Raw genomic sequence first — 15,660 nt, 5'->3', positions numbered from 1 at the left:
TATACCCTCCTGGCCCCAATTCATCTCTATTCAGTACCACCTGCCCTAACCATTCAAGCAAATACAGCATTCTCCACCACTCTCCAGACCCCAGAACCCTGGATTCTCTTCCCACTTCACTACTTCTAGAAGCTACTTGATTTCCTTGACAGAGTAGTGAGCTCTAGCCCCCAGAGAAATAGAAGTCAAGGCAGGTGAGATACCAGACTCTGCTCCCATTTGCATTCTTGGTTCCTGGAATCAAACTTGACCTGTGACGGGGCCCCAGTGATCTATGTGCAATATTAAACAGTAGTGAAAAATAAAGCAGATGACTCACACTTAAAGGGTAGTGCACAGTGCTGAACTGGACATGTGACCGATACACAAAGGCCAACACTCACCTTCCAGGAGCCTGTAGGACACGCTGATGTTGGGGCAGAGGTATTGGACAGGCAGACGGCAGAACTGGTGAAAAGTTCCAGAAGGCCTGTTCTCCCGGATGCGGAAGGAGAGGCCTGTCTCTGGGAAGCATAGCTCCTGGGCTGTGAGGGAACTACAAGGTGGGAAGGAGGCATTGATGAAGGAGAAGTACACACGGGCACAGGTGGGCCACTGGCACCCCTCCTCATGCATGGGTAAGGATGACAGAAAGATCTGGAGGAAGACAGTCAACAGAGGGACGCCACCATCTGCAGAGGACAAGAGAGAAGAAGGCCGACACCTGGGGGTAGCCATCACACCTGTCAGGGCCTGGGGAGGAGTACTGACACTCCAGGAGGGGCTGGATCCTCCCAACTCCCCATGCTCCCCATGTACACCTCTCGTTAGCCAGGCCTCAGTTCAAATGGTCTCCCTTCAGTGAGGAGACCAAATATGGTGCCCAGAGTCCCTCTCCAATTCTGTGGATGGTCACCATCGGTGGTGCTTTTATAGCCTGTTCTGTGTCCCCTTTTCAGCAGCTCTCCTAGATGGGCTGGTCATAGACTGCCTTCCCTCAGCATCTAGAGGAGGAATTTCTAGTAACTTCTATCACCGATAACACAGCAACTTCAGAAAGGGCTGGGAATGGCACTCTCTGCAGCTCCTTGGTGCCTCCCAGCTTCTTGGTCATTGGTTCACTATATGGTATGGCTACAGTGCCCCTTGTTGCTATTAGGAAGTATTCTCTCTCTGTGTGTGTGTGTGTGTGTGTGTGTGTGTGTGTGTGTGTGTGTGTGTGCTTGCGCGCGTGCGTGCGTGTGTGTGTGTGTGCGAGCATGCGTGCACACCAATCATTGAACTTGAGACATAGGTGCTGTGCCTGAGCCTCTTTTCCTAAAGAAAAACACTCTACCACTTGAGCCACAGCTCCATTTTCAGCTTTTTTGGTGATTAATTGGAGAACTGTCTCACAAACTTTGCTGCCTGGACTGGCTTCCAACTGTGATCCTCAGATATCAGCCCCCAGAATAGCTGGGATTGTGGCATGAACCATTGGTATCTATCGGGCTTCATCACTAGTCAATTTTTTTTCTCCAAGCTTTCCCTGTCAAATCACTACATAGCCTCTTTTTTTTTTTAAAGAAATGAATGGTTATTGTTATCATAAAGGGGATACATAGAGGGATTGCAGTTCCATTAGTCAGGTAGAGTACATTTCTTTTTGGACAGTGTCATTCCTTTCCTCACACTCTCTCCCAGCTTTTCCTTCCCATTTTCACCCACAATTTTAATAGCTCATTTTTCATAGTGTCCAGTGAGTGCCCTGCTCTGTGCTCACCCTTTGTCCCTTCATTTCTGTACCTCCCCTGTTAAGAGCCAAAAAGGATTTCTTTGGCCTTCTGAGGGAAGACAGGCCTACAGTAAATTCTATCCCATGCCCACTGCCCAATTTCAGGGATCCTGATGCCTCAGCTCCCCACAGGGACATAGAAGAAAGGGCCTGGTGACAAAGGCATGATGAAAGGGAGACACAGAGGAGCTAAAATTGCACAAACTATGTTTCCTGGGAGCTGTCCTGAGACCCCTCTGCACCTCAGAACCCTGGATGCATTTGACAGACACATTGGTGGTCACAGTGCCCTGGCCTGGGCTATACACAGCACACACCTGCTTCTTGACCATGAGCAGGAGCTGACGGCCAGAAGACACCATGTCATGGCTTTGCCTCTGCCTCGAACCGTGGCCCTGCATGGCTGGCACTTCCTTCGACTCCACTCCCTTGTAGCCAATCCCGGCCAGGCCTGTGTACCTGCCCTTTTCTCTCAACCTGATCAGTTCAGAATAAATGGCCTCTGCTCCAGAATTGACAAGCCCATCAACCTATAACATCCTCAACTCACATCATCACCAGCTGCCTCCCAAGGTGCCAGCACTCCCAAATTCCTGGCTCCCTTCCTTAGGCAGATACAAAAGTAACCAGATGGCCTGGCCTCTGACTCTCATGACTGCCATGCCTCCAGGCTTCAGGAAGGAAATGTTGCAGGGGTGGGGATAGGATGTGGCCATCCCCTTACTTTGGATGCGGAGTTTCTCCCAGGAGCTGTGATCCAGGCTCTGGATGAGGTACAGAAGGCCAGTGTTCTCTTGGATCCCAATCCAGTCATTCTCATGCAGCTGCTTGTGGTAGGCCCCATAGAGATGTTGGCCCAGGTGGTAGCTGGGCACCTCACTGGGTGTGTCCAGAAGGGCTTGGATGTAGAGCAGGGGCATGCCAGCTGGCTGGTCCACATATAGCTGCTCCCAGTAAACATCTCTAGAGAAGTAGAGGCCTAGAGGGGCTGGGGAGGCAGGGAAGTATGACAGGGAGGGTAAGACATTGGCTTATTTGAAGACCAAATTGTCATTAACTTAAAATTCCAACCTGGGTGTCGAGGACTCCTGCCTGATATCTTAGCTACTGAGGAGGCTGAGATCAGAGGACTGCAATTCTATGTCAGCCCAGGCAGGAAAGTGTGAGAGATTATATCCAATTAACCAGAAAATAGTAGAAGTAGACCATAAAGTGAAAACAATATTTTTCTTTGTTATAAAAGCAAACAAAAACCCTAGAAGTACAACTGTTGCTCAAGTAGCAGAATGGAAGCCTTGAGCACAAAAATCCTAGGCTGCTGCATGCTGGTGGCTCATGCCTATAATCCTAGGTACTCAGGAGGCTGAGAACTGAGGATTCAATTCTAAGCCAGCCCAGCAGGAAAGTCCATGAGGCTCTTATCTCCAGTTAAACTAGAAAGCCAGAAGTAGTAATGTGGGTTAAGTGATAGATTATAAACTTGAAGAGAACAGCTCAATGCCCAGGCCCTGACTTAAAGCCACTATGACAGACCAAAAAACAAGATTTTCACAGACTTTGCTGCCCTAGCTGGCTTCAAATTGCAATCCTCAGATATCAGCTTCCTGGGCTAGGATTGTAGGCCTCTCAGCTAATTAAAAAGAAGTGGGGGTGGAGGGAAGTGTAACAATAAAAGTCCTTTAAACCTGTCTGGTGTGTGGAGGGTGGAGGAGTAAATAAGTGTCTGTTTGACTGAGGCAAAGCAAGTTAGGAAATATTTGGGGTCCAAATGTGAGGTGTATCTTGAGGGAAAATGCACAGACAGCGGGACAGGGAAGCCATCCTGGAAAGGCCAGCCATACAGAGGGGAGCAGAAACTGCTTGGTACTAGTAAGCCTGGGCATAGTCCAAGGATGGGGGAATGACATCCATGGAGAGCCCCTTCCCTAGAAGAACTCTGTATGGAAGGATCTAGAAACATCTAGAAAAGGTTTGAGGTTAGAGGGGCAGAGCCAGCACCTCTTGGAACCACCTGGAGTATCACACTGGATAGACGGCTACCAGGAGACCAGAAACTCTCAAGCCTGGGGAGACCCTGGGTAGGGGGACCTCTGGGGAGGGCAGATCCCTGAGTAGGGGGAATGCTGAGGAGAGCTCATCGCTGGGAAAGGGGGCTGTTTGTGAGTTGACTTGTGATCAAGTGAGGTGGGAGGAGAGAGACATTGCCCCTTCTAGGATGCCCTTCCACAGCTGCAGGGTAACCACAGGTGCTCAGGGCAAGAGAAGGGCAGGCTGGGCCTTCAGGATGGAGGAGCTGTGTAGAGGTCTGGTGACCCTTTTCTGAGGTAGGGGGTAGGGAGGGAAGGAAAGTCATTTGCTATGATAAGGGGAGGGGCAAAGAAAGGGGCAGGGGAAGGGGAGAGGGGAAGAGGAGAAAACCAAGACCGGAAGAGGGAAGGAGAAGTAAATGAGAAAAGGATCCTTTTCCTACCCCTCTTTTCCTCTTCCTCCTCTTCCCTTCTCCTCTTTCCTCCTCCCATTGTCTTTTCTCCCTAGTCTCCCCTCCTCCCAATTCCCTTAACCTCTTACTTCCCCTTCCTCTCCCCCTCTTCTTTCTCTCTTGCCCCTCTTCTTCCACTCTGCACGCTCTCCCCTACCCTCCCCACGCTCCCCCCTACCCTCCACTTCCTCTTGCTTCCTCTCTCTACATCTTACCAGCTCCTCTTCATTTTCTTGTTCCCTCTCTCCTCACCTCTCCCTTCCCTTCTCCCTTCCCAGTTCCTTTACCTCTCTCTCCCCCCATCCTTTTCTCATTTCCCTCTCCTTCCCTCTCCCTGTCTTGTTTTTCTCCTCTTCCCCTCTCCCCTTCCCCTGCCCCTTTCTTTGCACCTCCCCTTATCATAGCAGATGACTTTCCTTCCCTCCCTACCCCCTACCTCAGAAAAGGGTCACCAGACCTCTACACAGCTCCTCCATCCTGAAGGCCCAGCCTGCCCTTCTCTTGCCCTGAGCACCTGTGGTTACCCTGCAGCTGTGGAAGGGCATCCTAGAAGGGGCAATGTCTCTCTCCTCCCACCTCACTTGATCACAAGTCAACTCACAAACAGCCCCCTTTCCCAGCGATGAGCTCTCCTCAGCATTCCCCCTACTCAGGGATCTGCCCTCCCCAGAGGTCCCCCTACCCAGGGTCTCCCCAGGTTTGAGAGTTTCTGGTCTCCTGGTAGCCGTCTATCCAGTGTGATACTCCAGGTGGTTCCAAGAGGTGCTGGCTCTGCCCCTCTAACCTCAAACCTTTTCTAGATGCTTCTATATCCTTCCATACAGAGTTCTTCTAGGGAAGGGGATATCTATGTTCCTGGGTGTGTCTAACCCCAGGCCAGGAACCACCACAGTGCTATTTTTTCTTCGTGTTTTTACTCAGTGTGTCCTTAGAATCCAGATCTTCTGATATCCTGGGCTCCCTGATGGGGCAATGGGGACTTTGTTCCACAACTTCTGGTTAAATATGGCAAAAGGAATGGGAAAAAACCTTGGATTTTTGTTTTGTTTTGTTTTTGGTGCTGGTCCTGGAGCTTTAACTCAGGGCCTGGGTGCTGTCCCTGTGCTTTTGACTGAAGGTTTGACCTCCTGGACTTCAGCCACAGTTCTACTTTGGATCTTTTTTTGGTAGTTAATTGAAAATTAAGAGGATTAAGGACTTTCCTTCTGAAGCTGACTTCAAACTGTGATCCTCAGGATCTCAGCTTCCTGAGAAGCTAGGATTATAGGTGTGAACACGGAATGGAACTGAAAACATGGTTTCAAGGATTAGTATAAAAACTGGTTTTCGGCCTGGGAAGGTGACTCAGTGGTAGAGTGCTTGTCTTGCATGCCTGAGGCCGTGGGTTCGATTCCTCAGCACCACATAAAAAGAAAAAAGCTGGAAGTGGCTCTGTGGCTCAAGTGGTAGAGTGCTAGCCTTGAGCTGAAGAGCTGAGGGACAGTACCCAGGCCCAGAGTTCGGGCCCCACGACCGGACCCCCCTTCCCCCGAAAAAAAAAAACTGGTTCTCACTTCTAGCACTAGATCATTAGTTTTTGAAAAATGCAAACCAAAACCACAATGAGCTTGTAACTCTGTATCTACTAGATTTTTAACACTTTTTTATGTATTTTACTTATTTTATTTACATTATATAATACACTTTAACATTTTATTTATTATATGTATATAATATATAACATTTTATGTTTCTATATTTATCTCTATAATATGTATTCTATACTATATATTTATATCTGTTCATTTTATTTTTATTATTATTTATATTACATATTTTTATATATGTATAAATAAAGTTTGCTTTGCATGACTAAGAGATAGAGCTACTTTAATTATTTGGTGCAAACCTCTAGCAGAAAATAACAAGTGTTAGACAGGAAATGGATAAATTGTAACCTTTGAACATGGCTGGAGGAAATTTAAAATGCTTCTGCTTATCTTGTTCAGTTAGTTGCTCACAACACCAAAATAGAACACAAGCAACTTCATTCTTAGGTATTTAAGTCTAAAGGAACCAGAAACAGGGTCTTACAACAGCAACATTGTTCCTAATGACATGCTTACAACATTCTGCAAAGTGAATGAACTTTTAAAACTTTATGTTGAGTGAAAGAAACCAAACAGCAGTAGTCTATTCAAATGAATGGTGCCAATAGGGCAAATTCAGAGATAGAAACAGGCTGGTGGATTAGTTATCAAGCGCAGGGAGAGAAGGAAACAGGAAGGCCCCAAAGGACTGATGGTAAAGAACTATAAAGAAGTGATGCCTATGCACTAAAAATTCCCAGATCCAAAAGACTCCAAACTAGAAAATAACTCCAAGGAGCTAGGACCTTTATTACAGTCACATAGTGTTCCTTCCTACCACTGGGAAAGTAGGAGATCAACCTTGAGCTTGGGGTAGGTTGGATTTGAATAGGGGTAGGTCATATAGAGTTACATAGAAGAGCTATGCAAGGCAGGTTTGGCATATTTTCATTGGCTATATATTGTTCTTTATGGTAAATATCATGCATAATAATTTGCAATATTTTGCAATATACTGCCCATAGTGGGATCACTCTGTGGTGGTCTTCAATTGGAGGACAGTGGTGATGTCCTTGCTACTGAGTCAACCAGGCAAGGTTATAGAAGCAAAACATAGCCTTCAGTCACAGGGGCATAGGCAAAACATAATTTTAACTTGGTCACAAAGACTGACACTACCAATGCTATTGACACTATTACAAAAATTATTTTTATTATAAGCTCCTGACTAATACAGCAACTCAATGCAGCTGGTGATAAGCTTCAAGGTTGTCAGTAGCCTTCTGCAAAATGCCAGCTTGGTAAATGAATGAGGGAGAGGTGTTCTTTTGCTTTTTAGCAAGGATGGAAAAGAGGCTAAGGCTGACTACTGGTCAGCCTTTGCCTGGGTTTTTTTCTTTGCCAACAGTTTTTGCCCTTTATCAATAATTTTGTTGTGTCTTCTGATGATGGATAGCCTTCTTTTTCAAGGAAAAAGGGACTCAGAAGGGGGAGTAAATGTCCAAAAGCAGAAGGGACTGAGGCCAGACAGTAGGATGAACTTTCTGCCAATGAATAGCAACACAGCTATCATAGACTCCTCTGAATGAATAGGTTATGTGCACCATTCAATGAAAATCATTAACTTTAGCTGGACTCTGGTGGCTTACACCTATCATCCTAGCTACTCAGGTGGCTGAGATCTGAGAATCCTGGTTCAAAGCCAGCCTGGGCAGAAAAGTCCATGAGACTTTTCTCTAATGAACCACCAAATGTTATAAGTGGAGGTGTGGATCAAGTGATCAAGTGCCAGTCTTGATTGAAAAGGCTAAGGGACAATACCAGGCCCTGAGTTTAAGCCACTGCAATATCAACACACACACCACCCCCAGCCCCCACTCCCCACCAGCCAGTCCACAAGGAACACACATACCTGTCTAGGAGCACAGATGGCCTTTTTGTCAATAACTTTGTGGAGCCACATGAGGCAAAAGCAAACAAATAGCAGCTTGGGGCTGGCCAACTGTTCTACTACAGCCCATGTGGTGCCCAAACAACTCCCTTTCAAGATTCCCTCAGTGTCACCTGCCCCCCAGCCAGCTCCTAGAACACACCAACTCCAAGGGGACATGTTACAGGAAGAACAGCACCCTGAGGCTTCTTTGGAACATGCTAGGGTCTCACAGTAAACATATGGGGATTGAATGGGATCTCCTAGCTTCACAGCCTCCAGCCTGGCAGAGAACAACCCCACCTGCATTGGATTAGTCAGCCATAAGGCTGGAGCTCCAGGGGGGGTTGCAGTGGAGATCTCTCAGTCCATAGTAGCTTACAGTGTTCCAAAGCCTGTCCTTCCTCCCTTCTGAGGGAAGTGGCAACCTGTTTCAGCTCATGCAGCCTAGGCATCCTCTAGCAGTTGCCCTGGGGTCAAGGGAGTGCGGAGGTGGGCCAGGGAGCCTTAGGAACCTTCTTACTCCTTCCAGCCCATTCACACTCAATATCACGACCTCAGAGAAATGGATGCACTTTAACTCTGAATCTTCTGTACTGACTTCACAGCTTCCCAGGGAGGGAAACAACCCCAGAGCAAGCACTCCCAATTACAGAGCACACAGGACAGCCTTCATTGAACAGGGAGATAGAGAGAACCCTCCCCACTGCCATCACCTCTCAGTCATTGTCAAGAGTGCTCTTTGCCTAGCTACCCAGCCACCCCATGTACTGCTGCATGCTGTAGACTTAATCTGGAATGCCTCTTTCTTTCTATCTCTCTCTCTTCCTCTGTCTGTCTGTCTGTCTGTCTCTCTCTCTCTCTCTTCCTCTCTCTCTCTCTCTCTCACACACACACACACACCAGTTAAGCGCTTAGTAATTCCTTTCCTGCTCATCTCTCCCAACCAAATGACACTTGAGGGTCATTCTGTTGTGCCCCCAAGGACACTGGTAGCCTGAGAGAAGCCTTTGGGAGCAACAGGTATTCCCCATCCACAGGGAGCACCTATCAATCCTTGTTATGATGCAGTCATTGCACTGGAGAAAACTCAGGAGAGGGGAATATAAGCAAGGATGGAATAAGAGGCTTTAACAGAGATCCCTGGCAAGCAAGAGGCAGGGCATGGGGTCAACCACAAGATGGCCTCCATATGAATCCACAGGAAACATGGCCACATACTCAGTCTGGAAAGAACTGTATGTCAGGGGAGGCTGCCAATCCCTTCCAATTTCTGTTGTGTGTGTGTATGTATGTGTTTGTGCATGTTGCTAGTCCTGGGGCCTGAACTTAGGACCTGAGCACTGAGCTTAAGTAGAGCACTCTATAACTTGAGAGCCACAGCACCACTTCCCAGGGTTTTCCCTTTATGTGGCACTGAGGAATGGAACCCAGGACTTCATGCACAGTAAGCAAGCCTTCTATCAATAAGCCACATTCCCAGCCTCTCTTGCCTTATTTCCTCAGGCACTCAAAGGGTGCTTTCTTCTCCTAGCTTGTCCCACCACCTTGATGAGGAAGGTCTGGAGGAAAAGATACCCTTGCATTCAGGCTCCTGTAGCCCTTTTTGTATCCATTTACCCACTTCTCAGTACAGCAGATATGACAGATAATAAGTATATTGGCTAGCAAACACTGGGGACAGGAGCAACCAGACACACCAAGCTAGCATGGTGATGTCTCTGCCCTGGGGAACCCTGCACGCTCCATTTCCCTAGGCCAGCTCTGACAAGACCAGGCCAGGGCTGATTCCTAGCCAGCAGAACTTCTAAACAGCAACACAACTCTGTCCTATAGAGAACAAAGGGCTCCTGCCTCAGGTGTCTATGGGTGACATCACATGTTAGTTCCACACCAGGGTGCCTGGAGTTTCCTGTGGTGGACAGGAAGATTCTGGACCACCATTTCCTTTACTGGGATCTTCCTCTTGAGCCCAGTCCTAATTCCTACCACCCAACACTCTGAAAAGTGGACTGCTAAAAGCTAGGGGTGGGAAAATCGGATGTGTAAATTCACATAGACTCCAGAGTATATAAAGCTTGGAGAGCCTCAGTTTCCTCATCTGGGAAATGGGAAGAACCATTAGCTTCATCAGGACATGACGTCATCTGTTCGGCTGGCAGTTGACTGGAGCCAACCCATTGGGATCTCCCTTATCTCTGAGGGTGGGCTGTGGGTCCTTTCTTCCTTGTCCAGGTGAAGACAAAGGGACCTAGAGCTTGGGTCTGTCAGGTGCAGGGCTAAGCTTCCCAACTCCCCTTTTCTCTTGGGACCTTGGTCTTCATTTCAACAGATACTGTAATTTTTAATTAGTATCCAACTCCCCTGCTGAAAGGCCATTAGTAATCCAGAAGGTAGATGGAATGCATGTTCTTTATGCTACCCAGGAAAATGTAGTTTACTTAACCTGTCCCTAAAGCAATTCTGCAGAAGGAAAGCAATTTAGTGAATGGACTCTGTTTCTTTTCTTTTTTCCCTTTTCTTATTTCTTTTCTTTCTTCCTCTCCTCTTTCTCCTTCTATTCCTCCTCCTCCTCGTGTGTATGATTGTGTGTGTGTGTGTGTGTGTGTGTGTGTGTATGTGTACACACATGTCAGTTCTGGACCTTGAACTCAGAGCCTGGGTATTGTTTCTTAGCTTCTTTTTTACGATGCTGGCTCTCTACTATTTAAGCCACAACCCCACTTCCAGCAATTTGTGGGTTAACTCCAAAATGGGTTGATGGGGATTCCCTTGATTGAGGACACTGTAGGAAGCCAGGAGTCTTGGCACACAAAGCTATCAAGCTTCTTCCCAGGCCCCTGATCTTGGCTTCCTTCTGTGGCCTGGTGGGGCACCCAGATAAGCTCAGATTCCCCATTCCTATACCAAAGGTTATGTATAAGGGAGTTCTCTCCTTAGACTCTCTGTCATAGACTGAAGGCCAATCTTTCCACCAACTTTGTTTGGTTGAGAATCTGTACCCACAAGGGCAGCTTTGGGCAGAGCTGTGTTCCCCAAAGTCTCTCTAGGACCTAGGACACGGCTTTTTTTTAGGCCAAGGATGGCGGGGAGAGGAAGCCTTTGTCAGGAGTGGAGGATGGCAGTCTGGCTCCTTCTCTTTTTGGAAATTTTGGAATATGACACTAGCGCTTGATGACAATCAGTTTAGGGCTGCTTCCAGGGACTAAAAAATGTATAATTAGCAGGAGGAGTAGGGTGTCAGTGGTATCTAGCCTTGGGTTTCCAACCTGTTTATATGAACAGGAGCAATGCCCAGGCGTTGCAAAGCCATCACTTGCCATCTTGCGGCACCTACCACCATCCCATCTTAAGTAATCCAAAGTGCTCAAGAAATACTACCCAAAGCTAAGGCATCGGCCCCAAAGGCCACCGAGACCAGAAAGAGGAGCAATTCTTGAATTGCTCAGGCAAGGTGAGCAATTCAGACCACAGTGGACTCTGAGGAAGGAAAAAAGAAAGCTCAGAAAATACAACCTGTTGGTATTAGAAGGGTCCGCGCAGAAAACAAGACAAACAAGTCCATGCAAATTTTCTTTCATAAAAAGGGCTTCACAATATCAGCAGCCTGGCCAGGAAAGCAGAGCGGGTGGAATATAAAAGGAAGCGAACCTCCAAAACCAAACCAGGGTCCAGATGTTTTCTACAGAAATAGAATTCCCCTCACAGGTGACGAGCTCCTGGGGCCACCTGACCAGAGAGATCACTCCCCTCTGTGCCCAAAAGGCAGCCAAGTTCATTGGCCTTGCTCAGTTGGCTGAGTCTGGAGAAGAGACCAACCTCGGTTGCGTGGCTGCGGCGTGGTCTCCGCACAACCTCTGTCCATTCGTCCATCCTTCCCGACCATTCGGCCCGCATCCTGCTGGTGCCGGGTAACCACCCAGCCCATGGGTGTAATTCCAAGCCCAGACCTGGCCAAGATCAACTGTGACCCCGTCATCCAGCTCTGCAATGAGACCCCCTTTCTGAGCGCATCTGCTATGCCAATCTGCACACAGCTTGAACTTTACCATGCGTACTGCGACCAAGGCTCACCTTCTCCCATCAAGGGCAACAGCAGGAGCAGCCGCAGCTGGGCAGCGGCGCCGGAAGATGCTTTCGCCATGGCCCTGAGGAACGCGGGTCTAGGTGATGGTGGGGTGAGGCTCCAAGTCTGTCACTCCACACGTCTGGGGGTTGTGGACACTCTGCACGCACAGTTTGTGCATGAAAAGCTTAAAGGAGCGGATTCCCGCTAATGCGCCAAGATCTGGACTGAGGCCCGGCAGGATCCTGCCGCGCCAGGGGCGTGGGCGGTGCCAGAGGGGGTGCATATTCCTCCTGTGAGCTCTTTCTGGACTGAGGCAGGGTCAAGGGACCAGGGGCGGGGCAACCAGGGACGGGGTGAGGTGCTTTGTTCAGGCTATGCAGTTCCAGCTTAACACAGTTTATAGAACATGTGAGACCAGGAAACCATATTAAAACACACCTCTTTTTTTCTTCTTTTTTGCGTGTTGGTTCTAGGTTTGAACTCAGGGTGAGGTCTCTGTCCTTTAGTTTTTTTTGCTCAAGGCTATCGCTTTACCAACTTGAACCAGGCCTCCATTTCTGACTTTTTTGTTTGTTTTGGTGGTTAACTGGAGATAAGAGTTTTACAGACTTGCCAGTCCCAACTGGCTTTTAGCTGTGATCCTCAGATCTCAGTCTCCTGAGTAGTTAGGATTACAGATGTGAGCCACCAGCACCCAACTCCAAATGGGAAGTGTTGGGTGAGGTCGGATGTGGGCTCTAAGTCACATCTGCTTTCTGCCCCAGTTGCCAATTGGGGTCTAATTTCTCTCTGGGTGCAGAAGGATGAAATAACAAAGGACTTGAGATAGAAAGTCCTTCTGATGTTCACATAGACACTGCAGAGATGAAGTCAAACTGAAGTCACTCTGGGCAGGAGAAGCCAAGAGAGATGTTGGCTTGGGCGTGGGCCAGCTGAGATGTCCAGAGTTTGCCTGCTGATGGATGGGCCTGCCAGAGAAAGGCCTTGAATGGAGCTGTACTTAGCCATAGGGAGTAACCTTTTGGGCAGGTAGCCCTATTCTTGGGGCTGTCTCTTAGGGTCGTGCCCAGGGAAGAGGCTTGAGTTGTTTGTCCATTCCTGTCAGAAACGGCATCAAAGAAACAATGTTCAGTTAATGCGCACTTTTTGGACAAACTTTTCTACTTGTTACTAAGAATGTATTGATTTCCTAGGCTCTGATATATTCTGGGTCCTCTCCAAACATCTTATCCAGCACTCAGCTTGGAAGATCATATCACTATTCTCATATTTCCTGCCCAGAAAATCAAAATACACAGAGCTCTACTACTTTCCCAATTTCCCCAGCAAACCACTTGCCTTTTTACACTCAAAAGCTATAAGATATGTGAAATAAGATTAATCTGTCTCCAAATAATTCAAGTATATTTCATATATATTTATAAGGAAGAACTTCATTCTTTAAAAATCTACCTGTGGATGCTAGGTTATCCTTCCACTCTGCAATTCATCACTAAAATTGATAATCAAACCATTTTCAGTGCTCAAGGCATAGAAGAAATGATTGAATCCACCTATACTCCTTGAGATTATAACACTCTATGCTAAATCCTGGAGATGCTGCAGAGATAATATCTCAGTGACCAATTATAACATAAAAATTCAACTTAGAATTACAAAACAGAGGACACCAAGTCTAGCTGTAGATATTGGGGTCTGTAGCCATTGCTCTTGTTTCAAGAAAAGCCCAAGATCTAGAATGTATAGTCATAGTGTTAAATCTACAATGTAAAATTTATAGTGGAAAAAGCTGTGCTGAGAAGATTCATCAACACATTAAACTTGGTAATAACCAGTTGATGCACATTTTCTCAGATTTCCCAGTGAGAAAAATGGCTTTGTCTAGGCTTCCAGCCCATCCTAAGTGAGCATTGGTTGCAATTATATTCTTTTTTTTGGGGGGGGGATCTGGTTGTGGGGCCTGAACCCTGGGCCTGGACATTGTCCCTCAGCTCTTCAGCTCAAGGCTAGAGCTCTACCACTTGAGCCACAGCGCCGCTTTCAGCTTTTTTCTTTTTTTGTGTGTGTCTTTTAAAAAAAATTTTTTATTGTGAAAATACTGTACAGAGGGGTTACAATTAAATGGGCAAGATAGTGAGTACATTTCTTATCAAGCACTGTAGCCTCTTCCTTTGTTTACCCTTCCCATCCCTTCCCATCTTCCCTCCTCCCCACCTAATCCTACCCTCCCAAATTGTAAAGTTCATTTTTGATATGACAACTTGTTCTTCTCATTGTTGCAACAGGTCCACCTGTATCCTTATTTAAAGGATTTGTTTTTCCCCTTCCCCTCCACAAATTATACCGACATCAAATACAGTGAAAGCAGGGGTTATACTGTGAGGGAGGGACATACAAAGAAACAAAGAAATAATCTTATAATTGGGTTAGAAACAAATGCATGAAAGAAAAAAATTTAAAATACATATCTTAGTTTTCATTTTCCTAACATCACATTATCTGAACTTTTCTGCTTGACTCATACATATACTAGATATTACAAATAAGGGAAATCATGGGACCTATGTTTCTTTGGGCTTGGCTTACTTCACTTAATATAATTTTTTCCAAGTCTTTCCATTTCATAACAAATGGGGCAATGTCATTCTTTCTGATGGAGGCATAGAATTCCATTGTGTATATATACCACATTTTCTTGATCCATTTATCTACTGAGGGGCATCTGGGTTGGTTCCATATCTTAGCTATGGTAGATAATGCTTCAATAAACATAGCTGTGATGGTAGCTTTAGTGTGGTCTTGTTTGTAAACATTTGGGTAAATGCCCAAAAGTGGGACTGCTGGGTCATCTAATCTTTGATAAGGCAGTTAAAAAATAGAATGGAAGAAAGACAGCCTCTTCAGTAAATGGTGCTGGCAAAATTGGTTAACTACTTGTAGAAAATTAAGCTAGATTCTTATATATCACTCTTCACCAGAATCAATTCCAAATGGATCAAAGACCTCGGAGTCAAAGCAGACACTCTGAAAACATTACAGGATGGAATAGAGGAAACCCTAGGTTTCCTTTTCTTAATAGAGTCCCGGAAACACAACCAATCAAAGAAAGTTTGGATAAATGGGATTGCATGAAGTTGCAGAGCTTCTGCATGGCAAAAGACATAGCTAGCAAGATCAATACAAAGCCCACGGATCAGGAGAAGATCTCCATTAGCCATACACAGACAAGGGTCTCATATCTAAAATATACTTGGAACTCAAAAAACTAAATCCCCCAACAACAAATCCTCAAAGAAACAACTGACCAATAAATAAGTGGGCTGAAGTCTTAAAGAGAAACTTCTCTGAAGAAGAAAGAAGGATGGCCAATAGACACATGAAGAAATGCTCAAACTCCCTAGCCATAAAAGAAATGCAAATCAGACTAACACTGAGATACCACCTCACCCCAGTTAGAATGGCAAAAATCAAGAACTCTAATAACAACAGATGCTGGAGGGGATGTGGACAGAATGGGACCTTACTTCATTATTGGTGGGAATGTAAACTTGTTCAACCACTTTGGAAAGTAGTATGGAGGTTCCTCAAAAGACTTCACATAGAGCTCCCCTATGACTCAGCTTTTTTCTTATGTGGTGCTAAGGAATCAAACCCAGGGCCTCAGGCATGCAAGGCAAGCGCTCTACCCACTGAGCCACCTTCCCAGCCCCACAATTATATTCTTTACATAATGTCATAACTATTGTTTCTAGTACACCTAGACATCTTTAGGGCTGTTTTCACCACAAAGTACTAGACAAGCGTTTGGGCCAAACAATACCTCATGAAATTCTCACTTCAATTACTAAAAAGTCAATAAGA

At 46.3% G+C, this 15,660-nt stretch overlaps 1 protein-coding gene across 1 annotated transcript in view; it reads right to left on the bottom strand.

Moving 5' to 3' along the window:
- Positions 1-11,874, bottom strand: part of LOC138830009 (proto-oncogene tyrosine-protein kinase receptor Ret-like) — a 39,739-nt gene extending 27,865 nt beyond the window's left edge. The window contains exons 1-3 of the mRNA XM_070026482.1: positions 11,805-11,874; positions 2,478-2,741; positions 384-671 (exon numbers count right to left, since the gene is read on the bottom strand). Of these exons, the coding sequence (XP_069882583.1) occupies positions 384-671; positions 2,478-2,741; positions 11,805-11,874 (622 nt within the window). The remainder of the gene's footprint in view (positions 1-383; positions 672-2,477; positions 2,742-11,804) is intronic.
- Positions 11,875-15,660: the final 3,786 nt, after the last annotated feature.

This window comes from Dipodomys merriami, unplaced genomic scaffold (assembly GCF_024711535.1).
Source record: "Dipodomys merriami isolate MVZ:Mamm:240054 unplaced genomic scaffold, mDipMer1.0.p SCAF_18, whole genome shotgun sequence".
NCBI classification, from domain to species: Eukaryota; Metazoa; Chordata; class Mammalia; order Rodentia; family Heteromyidae; genus Dipodomys; species Dipodomys merriami.
Note: the sequence above shows the minus strand (reverse complement) of the source record. Positions and strands in the feature narration are given on the sequence as shown.